The sequence below is a fragment of the Podarcis muralis genome, chromosome 2 (genome assembly GCF_964188315.1).
Source record: "Podarcis muralis chromosome 2, rPodMur119.hap1.1, whole genome shotgun sequence".
In the NCBI taxonomy this organism is placed as follows: Eukaryota; Metazoa; Chordata; class Lepidosauria; order Squamata; family Lacertidae; genus Podarcis; species Podarcis muralis.
In genome coordinates, this window is record NC_135656.1 from 66,586,150 (window position 1) to 66,601,271 (window position 15,122).

Sequence of the window (15,122 nt, forward strand, 5' to 3'; positions counted from 1 at the left end):
TAGAGTCAATGGAACCACTGCAGAAGAGGAAAACTTTTAATGGATTTCCTATTATTATGCTAGTAATTATGCTTAAATTACTGTTTTAAATTATGTCCATTACTTATAAAGACAAGACCTAGGGAGAAATCCTCACAGGGGGTCTAGGTTATGGGGAGAGGGGGACTGTGAACTGTTGGCGAAAGGGAGGAAGAAAAGCAAGAGAAGTAGAAGGCAAGAAAGGCAAAAGGAAATACAGCTTAAATACCCAATAAAGCATTTTGCTGCAAGTCTGTAATTTAATTGTTTAATTGTTTACTGAGCTGGGACAAAGACAGCGAGTGCTTAAGCACTATGGGGGATCCAAAGCCTTTGTCTATAGACAGATGAGTACTGGGATCAGAGATGTGGAGACCACTTGGTTCCACTGTAGAATAGCCTCAGTGGAATCTGCCAGAATGTCTGGACAGGATCCAGAATGCAGGAGGTCTTTCCTGGACTGTGAAACAGAGGCCGCAACAGCTATTTGCCCCCATTGTCAGAGGCAGAAATGCTTCTGAATACCTAGTGCTAAAAACCACCAGAGGAAAGTGCTCTTGTGCCCAGGTTCTGCTTGTGGGTTTACCACAGTGATCTGGTTGGCCACTGTTAGTCCAACAGGATGCTGGACTAGATGGGCCATTGGCAAGACCCAACAGGCTCTCCTTATGGACATCAGGATGGGATTTATTGACCTGCACTATGTGCACAAACACTCTCAGCATCTGTAGTGTTAGTGATGGAGACATGCACTTGGTCACATTACTTCAGTGGTCAAAGTGGGATGCTTTAATAAAATCTATTGGATGGGGTGGGTGGGATGCTTTTGAAGAGGACTTAAAACCAGTCTACTTATTTTAAATCAGGAATGAGGAAACCTGGCCGTTCAGATGTTGTTGGACTAAAGCTCTGACCATCTGGGACTGATGGGATTTTGAATTCAACAGCATCTGGATGGCCAAATGTACCCAGTTCCCTTTATTAAATGGATTTTAAACTCTTCTGGGATGCTACATAGATAAAAAGTCACTTGACCCAAGAGCTCTTTGTGGAACTGAGGCAGGCAGGCAGCTGCCACGGCAACTTCCTACCACAACTGAAGATCCAAACCTGGTAGAAGCCCTGGAAGAAGAGAAAGCCCTAAGCACTGGAAAAGCCATGGGGAAATAGAAAATTGTCTATCCAGATGCCTGACTGCTTCTGCCATACCTGCTTGTTGCCTCTCCTAGCTTCACAAACACATCTGGCCTGGCCAAGGCTGGAAGATGGAAATGGTGCCTATTCCATTGAAAATAAATGGCATCCCAGCCTACCCTACCCTGAGAACCCCAGGTTTTGACCTCATTTACAGTAACTCTATTCATTTCATGGTAATGATTGATAACAGATTGTAATTATTTAAAGTATGAATGTACTAATTCAAGCTTGTTAGTAAATTGTTTACGCAGTTATAAATATGGTGAATAGACCGCAGGCTAAATTGAATGTGGCCTAATTTCAAATGAAACTATCCCACTTCCTCCCTCGCCCCACACTGCGTGTTGTGTTAGGCATATTTTCAAAATCATGCTAATGAAATTACATCAGCTGCACAGAGGTTTTGCATCAGCACTGCAGGAAGAACTGAAACGGAAGTCTATAGGTTAGAACTCCCAACCTTAGACAAGTGTAAAATGGCCAATAAATAAAATGGTATAAATAAGGAATCATTAATTATTTACTAATTCAGTTGATTGCCACGCTTGTTGTAATCAAGAAATCTACTTGCTCTCATACCGTGGCAACATTTATCAATTCTCCTACTTTTGGATAAATTCTGCTTTTTTGGACACTGTAGGAAGACAGTAGTCAAATTAAAGAAACCCTTTAAAAAATATGAGGAAATTGTTGGGGAACAACAGACTGTAATTTGGTTTCTACAAATAAAAACTCACGACGTCCTTGTGCTCTTATTCTTGTTTTGATTTCTTTTCTAAAAAAAGAGGATATCATTTAATGCAATTTTCCAGAGCCTGGGAATCATAAAATCAAACATGAACAAGTCTACTGGAAAATCTGTGACGTTAATCTTGGCCTACGTTGTATTTTTAACAAGCACTGAATTTGTGTGTTGGATAATCCAGATGGCCATAGAGGAATCATCTTGATAGGATTAAACCTTTGTGGTGAACTCTGCTCCATCTGTTCTCAGAGGTTTGCCTCTGCCTGTCGGAATATAAATTTGCAGCCTCTGTGTGTCTTGCAGCATAAGTAACAGTGGCGCTTTGCAAATACACACACACATGCATGCGCGCACACACACACACACAAACCCTTGAGCACTTATTAGTAATGTGCAATAAAGGTAGCTTGGAGTTTACTGCCAAAGAAACATATTGGATTTATTATTCATCTGAAGAACAAAGTGTGCAGTACCTAAATTTGAACAAAAAAGGATGTTTGTTGTTGTTCAGGGACTTGTTCAATTCATTAAACCATAATACTACCATAAATTCACAGATGAAGGTATGACTGCACATGAAGCAGGGAGACGCTTAATCTTTGAAAACTACTATACGTTGCTAGAATGCAGGATACAGTTTTGCTTTGACATGCTGACTATTAAATATTCCAAATCTGTAAAACCCAAACAGCAATGGTTGCAGTTATTTCTGTCTCAACCCAGCTACAGATCGGGGTGGGGAAAGATTGGAATAACACAGAAAAGGAACCTGGGTCTGTACTTTCTGGCTCTGTCATGAGCTATCTATTGACACCACTGGCTTCTTGCACCGATGGCTGCTGCCTTCCATATGCAGCAAGGATAGATGTTCTAGTGCTGTGCCAAAATCTGTCCTCCAATGCAAAATAAAGCTTCCATTTCTCCTGGTTCTTCCACAGGGCACTCTGGAGTTTCTTAAGAATTCTGGTGTGATTTCCAGTGAAGTCATCCTGTTAGCACAAGGGCTTCCACCTGCGCAATGTGACTTTGTCTTTGCCCCTACATCCCCAAATCTGTTTTTGAGACTGGGGCAGACTCAGGGTGGGCACAGGAAGAGGAGAGGGAGAGGAAGTCCCATTGCACAGGCAGAAGTCCCTGCGCTAATGGGATGACTCCATTGGATACAACCCTAGGCATAGAGAAAGTCGGGCTTTCTGTATTGCTTTTATGGTTGTGGGTGGCTACTCTTTCCATTGGAAGTGAGAGCTGGACCATAAAAAGGCTGATCGCTGAAGAATTGATGCTTTTGAATTATGGTGCTGGAGGAGACTCTTGAGAGTCCCATGGACTGCAAGAAGATCAAACCTATCCATTCTTAAGGAAATCAGCCCTGAGTGCTCACTGGAAGGACAGATCGTGAAGCTGAGGCTCCAATACTTTGGCCACCTCATGAGAAGAGAAGAGTCCCTGGAAAAGACCCTGATGTTGGGAAAGATGGAGGGCACAAGAAGAAGGGGACGACAGAGGACGAGATGGTTGGATAGTGTTCTCGAAGCTACCAGCATGAGTTTGACCAAACTGTGGGAAGCAGTGGAAGACAGGAGTGCCTGGCGTGCTCTGGTCCATGGGGTCATGAAGAGTCGGACACGACTAAATGACTGAACAACAACAACACTATTTTCATTAAACATTTTTTCCATCACTCTGCAGCCTCCCTGGTAGCTTGCACTTCCTAATTTAGAAAAAATAAGGTAAGAGTTACCCCATGATGTCTTGCCCTGAGCTATGTGAAGTAAAGGAAGACAGGGAGGCTGCCTACCAAACACCAGAGATCCAGGCACTCACTTATTTTGGTTTTAAAGGAAGCATTCTCTGCATTCATTTCTTTTAAAGTAAGAAAAACTCTTCACTTTTTTTAAAAAAAAGAAAAGAAATAAAGCTGTGAGGTCCACAGCAAGACCCCTTCTCATGCTTACAGAAAAGCCCAGCTGATGACATGAGGATATGGGCACTGAGAAAGTCTGCAGAATTACTGGAATTATAAAATGAAAGAAAAGGGAACCCACAAACATAGCTTGACCACCCTGAAAGGAAGGCAGCTGCAACAAAAACCATGTACCTTACCTATGAGAATTTTAATACACAAACACAAAACTTCCCTTTGATAATTTTCAAATAAAATGTATTTTCCAAGTAAGTGATGGTTAATAGTGTGCAGGAGGAAATGCGGGGAAAATTTTCATCACAGTAGTAATATATTCAGCATCCACAATGAGACATACTATGGTGGAATGTAACATAATTCCAGAATCTGTTCCCAAAGACGTATGGAGATCTGACTAGTCTTTAAAATGACAGTCCTGGTTTGCAATTTCAGTGCAGCCTTGATATTATAGGTCATATGTCTGAAGGTTTATTCAGTAGAGTCACAACTTACGCACGTTGAACTTGCGCACATTCAGCTTTATGCGCTGGGCTGCTTAAACAAAATAATAATGGGGGTGGAAAGGGGGGGGGGCTTTGGCAATCCCACCTGCCATTGCAACCAACTTTGGCTTTATGTACTATCCCTGGAACATCATCCCCACCTAATCTGCAGGTCTGGTGTAAAAGGTTTAAGGCAAATTAATCATTATTTCATAGCCTTTTCTAATACTTAGTATCTATTTCAGAGTCTATTCCATAACTTAGTGAATACAGGAAATGTTAATGCACAAGTCCAAAGAGAGGATAACTTTTGCTGCTGCTGGTAATCCTCCTCTGCCTCCTAGCCATAGCATTAGTTCATTAAAAAATGGTGTATTGGAACCAGCGTGGTATAGCAGATAGAGTGCTGGATGAGGACCTGGAAGACCAGTGTTCAAATCGCCACTCTATGTATGCCACCCTGAGCTCACTGGAGGAAAGGTGCAATATAAATGTAATAAACAAATATTGTAAATAGGTTCTGTGTGAAACTTAACTGATAAAATAAATATATATGGCTTCAACGCATCATATACCGTAACTGAACCAAATACCCAATAGTCAGATGTATCCTTGATCCTATTTTGGTCAGACCCTGGGAATTACATAGGAACATGCCTTATCAGACCATAGGTTCATCTAGCGCAGTACTTTCAACACTGAATGGCAGCAGATCTCCAGGGTTTCAGAAAGAGATCTCTCCAAGCCCTATTGAACCTGGAACTTTCTGCATGCAAATCAGATGCTCTGCCACTGAGCTAGAGCTTTGGAACAGGAAAAATGTTCAAAAGTTGCAGTATTTAAAATGGACCAATAGAATGGCCCAGGGCAGATCTACTATGAAACTAATGAAGAGGCTCCAGAAGTGATTTTAGTCCACATGTTTTTTTTAAAAAATTGGGTCTATTAGACCCAATTTGAATCACACAAAAGAAACCTATAAGGCATAGGAAATTTTTATTCACACTGGCGACTTTGACATATGAGATAATCCAGTACAGCAATTTAAATCAAATTCTGAGATGTAATTTTTTAAAAAATATGGTGATCTGTCATGGAACAATCCCATTGAAGAAGATAATAGACCTCATTATTGGTTGCAAAGGGGTCCTCATAACAGTTTTATTATTATTATTAATTATTATTATTATTATTATTATTATTATTGCTATTATTATTTATTGAATTTATATACTGCCCTATACCCAGAGGCTTTAAGCTTCAGGACCCCCAAAATGTAGTTCCACCACTGGAATGACCCATTAATTTGCCATACCTGTAAGATGTGTACTTTTACCATATGAAAAATGTACACAGGCCGGCTTGGCTATCCCACCACCCACCACTCCACTGCCTTTTTGGCTTCTGCTATTTGTTGAGACTGATATAGAATCAAAGCAGTTGCCAAAGAGATCCAGTAATTGCACAGGGTAGAGGGGGAAAGTGAGAAGGAAAAAAGCACAGCCCTGGCCCTTAAAAAAAAAAAAAAGGAAGAGAGAGCCATTTAAACTGCTTGTCAGTTGTCAGCTTGACAAGGCCACTTGAATATATTCGGGAGTATTTGCATAAATGCTCACGGTGAGTTCACCATGGCTGCTAGCGCTAATGGTACATAAAGTAATTTAGTCACTTCTCTTAGGCATCCTGTCAGAGTGATGAGCACCTCCTCTTTGCCTTGTTGCATATTAGATCATTAGATAATAAAGTGTTAGAGCATGCGAGCCGACAGGGTCCCTAGCACTATAATTTTGAGGCTACTGCATTATGCTGTGGAGGGGGAGAAAAAGAGACAAACCAATTGTGCAATTGGCTTTAAATTCAAATAAATACAACCTGCAGGCTGGGAAATTACTTTGAAGCAAGGCTATTGAGCGTGCTGATAAAACTTTGCACACGTCTATGGTGAAACTTGGTCCCCCACTGAACGAAGCAGGATTTCACCTGAACGTCACTGCTTTGTTATCTGGTGGAAATGCAAGATTTGAGCTATCTTCTCAACATGTGCCGGAGCAGCACTAACATCTTTATTTTACACTAAGGGAACTGTGGGCTCACTTATTTTGTGCTTCCTATTGCCACCTTGCCTGCTTTTGCAAATCTGATGCATGGCCCATTTCCATGTTCTTTCCTTGCCTGACAACTTCCCCCCAGCTTACTTAGGGCTGATACACGAGTCACGGCCCCAACATGGAGAATGCTTCAAAAGAGCCTCTAGGACTAGGTACTATCATATTTGTAGTGTGCTCAGCAGCTGTGGATTGCTTTCTTAGGCACTAGAAAGCTTGCCACAAGTCATTGGGCCAGGCTGGAGGAGGTAGTCTGTGATGTCTGTCGCCTCTGATAACACAGGGCCAGTATCACCACTCCTTTGCAATGCGGGATGTTGGGGAATTCCAATGAAAACAGAAGCAGGAGTGGAAATTGTCAGTGTTCAGTTATTTGTCCCCTGTTCAAAATGGAAATCAATCCAGTGAGTTCTATCCATGTTTCCTGTTGGTGTTCCTTTCAATCCGCAAATGATACAGAATGGATTACACCCCCCCCCCCAAAATTGAATTTTCTTTGCATTGAAATTAATGGAGTGGAATAACATAGTGACAATGTAATTACCTAATTTACATAATTAATTGCACAAACTACATTGGCTGCATAATTTGACCACAGCAGACAGCAAGGCAGAAGACGAACTGCAAAGGAACAGAAACAGAGCTGCAAGTGACCAAATACAAGGTGAAATGGAAAACAATGTCTGCTTACATCTTGCAGCCATTTGAAAATCCAGGGCGCTGCTTGCCTGGTAGTGCTGGGCTCTACTATGGGGTCATGAGCTACAGATAATTACCCTCGCTGTGGTTACAGATGCCACATGGCAAGCTTTTTAGCAGTGATAACCAGCGGTAGCAAGTGCCCATTGAAACTGACAGGGAGAAAGGTAGGAAGACCAACAGGAGGTGAAGCCGCAGCCAATGACTGGCAGAGCAGCTCTCTCTCTGGTGAGAAAGAAGGCGGGAAGATGGAGGCTGGCTGAGGGCAGAATAAGGCTGCTGGGACAGTGCCCTCACTGGACAAGCCTCCACTGGCTACAACAGTGTTCTTAGCTGTCTTAATTCCACCCAGATGTTTATATTCATCTATATCCTCTTCTAGTCAGTGCTTAATTTATATAAAAAGAGAGAGTTAATCAGGCTCACGTTTTGCTAAGACATTGCAACCTCATCCCCATAGTTACAGACGACTGAACTGTGGTTATCAGAGAATTCAGACCAAGGGGTGAGATAGTGGCTACAACACTGACACCAGCGAAGAGGTTGCAGCTCATTCTTTTCCGGAATTCCTCTGAAGTGTCGCATCATTTTACTGCTGAGGTTCCTCTAGTTCAGGAGAAGATAACCCATGATCGCGCCTATACTATGTAGTAGTCTATAGCATGTCAGGAGATACACACACATTTTACGACTGTCAAAACGCAGCCCATGGTGGTTTTACAACCTCGTTCACTGCCTTGGCTGTTTGAAGTCAACCTCAGCAATGAGGAAATGAAATTCTGCCTGAACAGATTACGAAGTGAGGATACCCACCGAAGAATTTCTGGGAGCTGTGAATAGAGCAGCCTAGAGGGATACAGTCAAAGGACAAACTGCATTCTAGCAAGTAATCACTCTAGGTAATAACTGCTTTGGTGCATAGTTGTCAAAATATTACTCAAAGGAAGTAATAGCACCAGGCTAACAAAGCAACTCCTAACACCACTTCACAGTGCAGCCTTAATATAAAACTGTCAAATACAAGAGTGGGGGTGCAGCATAAGTGCATTTAAAAAGTTGTTTTATGCATTTTAACTTATCTCATTAATAAGATTTTACTGCAAGCTGGTATATAAATTTGATAGATAGATTAATACAAGTGTGTGTATATACACACACACTTGAAAAGAATCCACCCTAGAAAGCAAAAAGATCACTCTAGTTAAACTCATATACTTATGGAATTTATTTACAACTGATATGATCTCTTTCACCCTTAAAGAAAAAAAGGTACTACAGTGACTTGTTAATATGGCACACAAAACTTCTGTGGCAGGACAGAAGAGAGTCAGGCCTAAGTCTCTACACATTTCACACCCACCTCTGTTGGGGCTGGGTGGGTAGGGTGCTAAAGACATTATTTCATCTGGCAAATTCTATATCGTAACCACTTTCCTTCAAATGCCTTTTGGTCTGGTTTTTTTTTGGTTTTTTGGTGGGGGGGGGAGTTTTCCTTATAAAGCTACAACCCTGGAGGTCAATATTGATTTTGGGTACATTGGTTTCTCTGTAAACATCTTAATGTATCTAAATAAGCTTTGAAATAATCAAGCAGAATTTCTTCCTCTCTCTCTAAAAAAGAAAAAAAAACTATTAACTGAGTAACCCATAATAACAATGGCAAGCCACTGATTACTGTGGTTTACCCTGCCTGTACCACACAATGCTGCTTAGCCTTTGCCAGCTATTACTTTTTAAATATTGAAACATTTAGTTGAGTAACGTATTTATTTATTTATGTATCAAGAACTTGGTGGATGTAAAAGCATGATTTTGATTACACTGACATAAACCACTGAGAGTACCTTTCCTTTTTACTGATTGACAAGTGGACTATAAATGGGAAAAAGGCTGGATAACCCCAAAGCATACCAGATTTCTGACACATGAAATCGTTGGAACCAAACTGGGAGAGCAAAAAGAGTCCTTTAGGACAGCTTTGGGTCTCCAGATGTTGTTGGACTACAACTCCAATCATCCCTGACTACTGGTCCTGTTAGCTAGGGATTATGGAAGTTGCAGTCCAACAATATCTAGGAACCAAAGGTTGAGAAAGGTGACACCTTGTATGATTGGCTCAGTACTATATAGGCAACAGTAACAAAAATAGGCCTAATTGTAAAACATGTAAGTCTGCTTACTCTTCAGCTATGTAATAATAATAATAATAATAATAATAATAATAATAATAATAATAATAATAATGTAATAATAAACTAATAACACACATTGCACCAGAAACACTCTTCTACACAAGACTATATTTGGAAAGAGATCCACAATATCCTGTGGTTATGAGAACAGGATTCCCTGTCCTGAATCTTAAATCTGTGGACCATTTCTGGATATTAGATTTCGTTGGTCACCTCTCATCATCCATAACCATTGGCCATGCTGGCTGCAGCTAATGGGGCTAACAACATATGGAGAGACAAAGGCTTCCCACTGCTGGCATAAAGGCTCTGGGTGAATGGCCAGAGGGGCTGCCACCACCCTCCACAACATCTGGTGTCTAGGGCAGCCAGCTCACTTTGCTTAATTGTTGAGCCAACCCTGAAGTAAGTTACTTCTCCAGCACAATGGTCTCTTAAAAAGGTGAGCATTCCCCAAGGACTTCCAAACTGTTTCAACTAAGTAAATGGGAAACATTTGGAGAGTGGCTATAGAAACATTAATTCCAGTTTTAGAAGATAATAGTAGAACTACAGAATTTGGTGTTGACTGTCATGAGCTGAACTGTCAAGAAAACCGCTATAATAAAGTACGATTTCCTTTGCTTTCCCCAAAACATTACCTCATCTCATGGGGTGGAAGTATGGGAAATATTTAGAGCAGATAGTTGTGCTCTAAGTGTGAGAACAGGAATATTTCCAAGCTTGAAGGAATCTAGCGCTGTCTTAGTAACTGGCAGGTATTCATGTGGCCTCCTTGTAGGGGGAAAATATCTCCTTAAAAAATAAAAAAGCAGGCTTTGAAGGACTATGGTTTATGTTAGGACACTTCAAGGATGAATGAATAAATATCCTTTGTATAGCTTTGCGTCTTGCTAATTAATAAAATAACAGTTTGCACATTCTTTAGTAAAATCAGGCAAAAATTATGACAGTGGTTTGTTTATTAAATTAGGTTGTTGGCAGGGATGGAAAAAATCTATAGTATGAGTTATAGCCTAAAAAGTTAAAGCTAAATAAATACAGATGTAAGTTATGTTTACATAATAAGAAACACTGCAGAGCTAAGAATTTTAGGTTAGAAAGTGCAAACTTGTGGACCTGATTCATTATGCATTGTCTGCATAACTACATTTACTCACGTAAGTTGTTCCAGTAATTCTGAATGTATGCAAAGAAAAATGGTAGGGTGTGATGATATCACACTCAAATATTGAGGTGAGAGAATTTCTGTTGAGTATTGATTTATCTAATGATGGGAAAGCCCATTTTCACTTTGCAGCTTTTTCCATGGTATTTAGCTTCCTTGACCGTCCATGAAAACTGGATTAGATATCAGGCATGAGAAGACTTCACACACACACACACACACACACACACACACACACACACAAAACACTGAATGGGAATTGTGAGGAATCAGCACCCTAGACACATACCAAAATCTGGCTGAACCTTCCCCTGTGGCTTCACTAACACCACAATCCTATGCAGGTTTTGTCAGAATGAAGCCAACTATATACAGTGGGGTTTACTCCAAGGTACACAGGATCACAGCCTACCTGTGTGAAGTTAGGAATGAGATAGTGAAGTAAGCCACACACAAGTAGGCAGATTCCGATATACCTTGTTTGTGCCCACTACCAGCTCTTATAATTACAGTTTACACACTCTATTTTATGACTAAGGTGGCAACAACTCACGATGATTAATTAATTTGCAATGATTAATATATATAGCAGGGATGGGGATGTTGAAGCACATCCAGATGTTGACATGCTGCAACACCTGAAGGACCACAGTTTCCCCAGCCATCAAACATTGTATAGTTGCCTTTTAGTTTTTCGGTACTATTTTTAAATGATTGTTTTTTTCATTGCTTATTTTATTTATTTTCAGCAGCCCAGGGAAGTTAGTTAACTACCAGCAACAGACATCCCTAGACCTTCAGTGACTGGAAGAACAACTTGCTCCCATAAGAGCTTGCATGTCTTATCATTTGAGCCTCTTGCTAGCATCCCACTTCTGTCAGAGACTAGGGCTTTTGTTTTGTTTTTAATGTGTTTGTGTGTTTTAAAAAAAGGTTTATTATATATTTCAAAATGAAATAAAAAACCAAGAACAGTTACAAACGACTGCATTTGCGTTATTCATCCATACGAGCATTCAGGATATTATGAATGAAAGGAAAATACATTGTCACGCCATACATACAAATAGCAGACAAGAATATACCCTAATCAAGGAGCTTTCTCCAAAGACCACCATGAGAATGTCGGGGAATCCTTGCCTGCTGCTCCTGTCTCATGTAAGATATAAACAGTTGCCATGCCATGTTAAAAATAGAGGGGCTTGTCCTTCCTTTAGCCATGTAGATTTGGCATGTTAGCTTTTCTGCCAGTGCCACTGACCAAACCCAAACACTTCGATTGTTAGGCCTTTTGTAGCATCTGGCATCTTCCAGGTGAGCCACTACAAGCAGAGACTAAATTCGCAGTCACTATGGACAGGTGGCCCAAGGCTCTGGATTGGCTTCCCAGTAAAGAACATCTGCCACACACCCCCACGTCTTTTTCAAGGGACAGGTATAACATTTCTGTTTCAGAGCTCTTGAGGGAAGTGTGTGCAGGTGATGAGTACTGTATGTTTATTGACTTATGTGGTTTTGATACGCTGGTAAGAATTTATTGGTCATGTTTTGCATTTTTTTAAGGTCTTGCATTATGGATTGTTAGCTATGTTGGTTTCCTTTTAAGGAAGAATGACAGGACAGATGTGTTTCAAATAAATAAATAAATAAATAAAATTTTATTTTCTCATTTTATAGATGCCAGAATCAGGGTGATAAATGGTCATTTGACCAAGGCTATGATGAAAGTCTGAATTTTTAGGTTCAGTTTTAAATGAATATCCAGGTAGCTACAAGAAAGTACTCTATGTCCTAATCTGGCTCTCAGTTATAGGAGGGACGTGTAAATATATTAACATATGATTTTGTTCTGAAGATTGGTTTACTGAAACCTGACCTTGGCTCTTTTTTGAGTCTGGCAACATAATCCTCAAACGAATCAAGTGAGGGCTTCTGTGGATGTCTGGAAACAACCTAAGACTCTGTCCATGGGACAAAGAGGAGAAAACTAACCCATCTCCTAATCTTGCCCTAAATCACAGTATGTAAAATATAACGCAAGGAAACCAATTTTGATTATGCCCCATTTTTTTATTTAAAAAAAGCAGACCATTTTGTTCAGTTCTGCTTCTTGAAACACAAGACCCGATTCATACAACCATGTGACCATTGCAACTGTCATGTGATAGCTACAATGTGCCACAGTAAGCGAATCAGTTATTTAAGAATTTGCAAAGAGTGCACCGGTCTCCCATGTGCCTCACAGCTGGGAAACTCCAAGAGCCTAAAGTGCTTCCTCTGCATCATAGAAGAGAATTGGGCTTTCTTGGGCATATAGAACACTCTGTGCACAATTTAATTCTCTACATATCCTGCCCATGGCCTTTTCAAATGCACTAACAATATCCATACATTTGATGGGAAGAGCTTGCCCACAGTAAGCATTTGAGCCAAAACTCAATGCATGAACTGATTTTGCTGGAATTACCCAAATGCTTAAAAACTATGTGCCAGTACTGAGCAAAGTACTCCTTGGGGAAAAAGAGAGAAGACACTGACCCTCTCATCCTATGACCTCGCTAGGACAGCCAGTAATGGAAGAAAAGGGGGGACCCCCCACACAACCCGAGAGACCCACGGTTAAAGAAGCAACGTCAACCAACAAAAAATGCCTACCATGTTCCAGATAAGAAGGCGTACCTTCCGAAGGATCAAGCCTTCGAGCCCTCCGACCATGTTTGGAGTTGTTGTGCACAAACATGTTATCCGACACTGCCAAGACATGACCATCCACATTGACTGTTGTAGATACCACAACCTGTGAGTGGGACAACAATATAAGGAAACACTTTAATACAATTTAAAATGAGATGAGCGCAGAGTATAATAAACCCAGAATCTTAAATAACAGCTGGGAGCTGCAGAAAATTGCACAGCTATTTCACATAATAACTAGTGCTCAGACTGTACGACTCTAACAAGAGGTGCTATTGATGAGTGGGTCTTTGGCATCACAGGCTTTTGATGTCGCTTTAAGTCAAATTGCACAGCTTGTAGCTGTATGGCGAAATGTACACTGTTAACCATCATTCTAACAAGAGCACTTTATTAACTTTTTTTTTTTTAAGAGCTGACTGAATTTTACCCCACACCATTCTTCAGCATATATGCCAGAAGAGATAAAGCTGCTGTCATTGCAAATGAAAATGTATTTTAAAAAAGAAAAGCAAGTGTGGTCTGCAAAAGTTGGGATGAGAGCAACTGTATTCATTATGCTGTTACAGTTGTAGCTGCCAGGGGTGTTTCCACTCCAAAATTCTCCGGAACAGGGTATGTGTGTCAAAGGCATTTCAGAGCTGAAATGAATAGTGCTTTTCAAATCCAAGTAAACCTTTTCCTTAGCAAATAATCAAGTTTGAAGTCACACACTTGGCAAACTTTGACTTGTCTCAATTCACTTAAACAACTAAAAATGGAGATGCCATGTTGCTGTAATGTGCAGGGCACATGGGACTATTAAGTCACAGATTCTAGTGAATTCAAAAGGATGGCTTGCAAGCACACAGCTGCTCAACTGACATACTTCTCAACAAATTTAAAACACGTTTCCAGTTTTCATCAGAACCTATTAAACAATGCAAGTAAGTGAGATTCTTTATGGAGACTCTTTATGAAGGTATGTCTCTTATCAAAATGACCTTAGCTTACCCAATAAGAAGTTCAGATAAAGAATGCTACGTTCTAATGAGAGGACTACTGCTGCAAGGGATTGCTGATGTTTTGGTTAGTGATGATGACATAGTTTGTTGCCTGGGATGCCCATTTCTATCTTTGGTTGAGCTCAGGCTCAGGCAACATCTTGTATAATAAGGTAAAACTTGACCATTTTGCCTTTTGCTGAAACCTAAAAGTATGGGGAAGACTCGTGGACAGCCCCAGGATGTGCTAGCATTAGGATCTGAAGGACAGCATGGTGCCCTTCAATATGAGAGCGCCTCTTCTTTGATAATAATACACTGCACATCAGCAGCAGCTCCAGGATTAATTTCTTGGTTGCCCTGATCACCTCTTAGCCCATATTAATCACCCATACAAACAAAATGGCAACGTCCCTCTCTCCGCTACCGCTTACCAAGTATTCTACCCAAGAACATGTGCTGCCTTCCAGAACTTTGGCTAAAACAATAAGAAGAAATGACCTACACTTCTCCTTATATTAAACAAGGAAGGGGGATTAAAAATTGAAACCCACTGAGATATGTTTATTCATGCGACCTCTTACAACCAAATATAATAATTGTCTGTTAATTGCAGTTTCAGTTCCCACCTCATGCTTCAACATGTGAAACAGCAATCAGCCGGCTCCTGTTTAATCCACCTATTATGTTGACTAATTAACTTTGCTCGACAGTTTATTTCTTCCTCCATTATCAGGCCCTGTCAGCCGCAAGCACACTGCCGCAAAGGGGGACCTCGGCCCCTTTGATTGATCACCGATAGATTGACATGCAGATTAATTTAATTAGAATCACCTCACTTGAGAAATGAAAGACAATGGCAAGGGGGCTAATAGATCTGCTCTTATAATGAGGCAACCCTCCAGAGCCAAGGCA

General features: G+C 40.6%; 1 protein-coding gene across 7 annotated transcripts in view; it reads right to left on the reverse strand.

The window, feature by feature from the left end:
* EBF1 (EBF transcription factor 1) overlaps window positions 1–15,122 on the reverse strand; it is a 383,413-nt gene that overhangs the window by 105,110 nt on the left and 263,181 nt on the right. For 5 of the 7 annotated variants that reach the window (XM_077924635.1, XM_077924629.1, XM_077924630.1 and 2 more), the window contains exon 8: window positions 13,186–13,327. In XM_077924635.1, coding sequence (XP_077780761.1) covers window positions 13,186–13,327 — 142 coding nt within the window. The remainder of the gene's footprint in view (window positions 1–13,185; window positions 13,328–15,122) is intronic. The other 2 variants (XM_077924631.1, XM_077924634.1) reach the window with 1 other exon arrangement.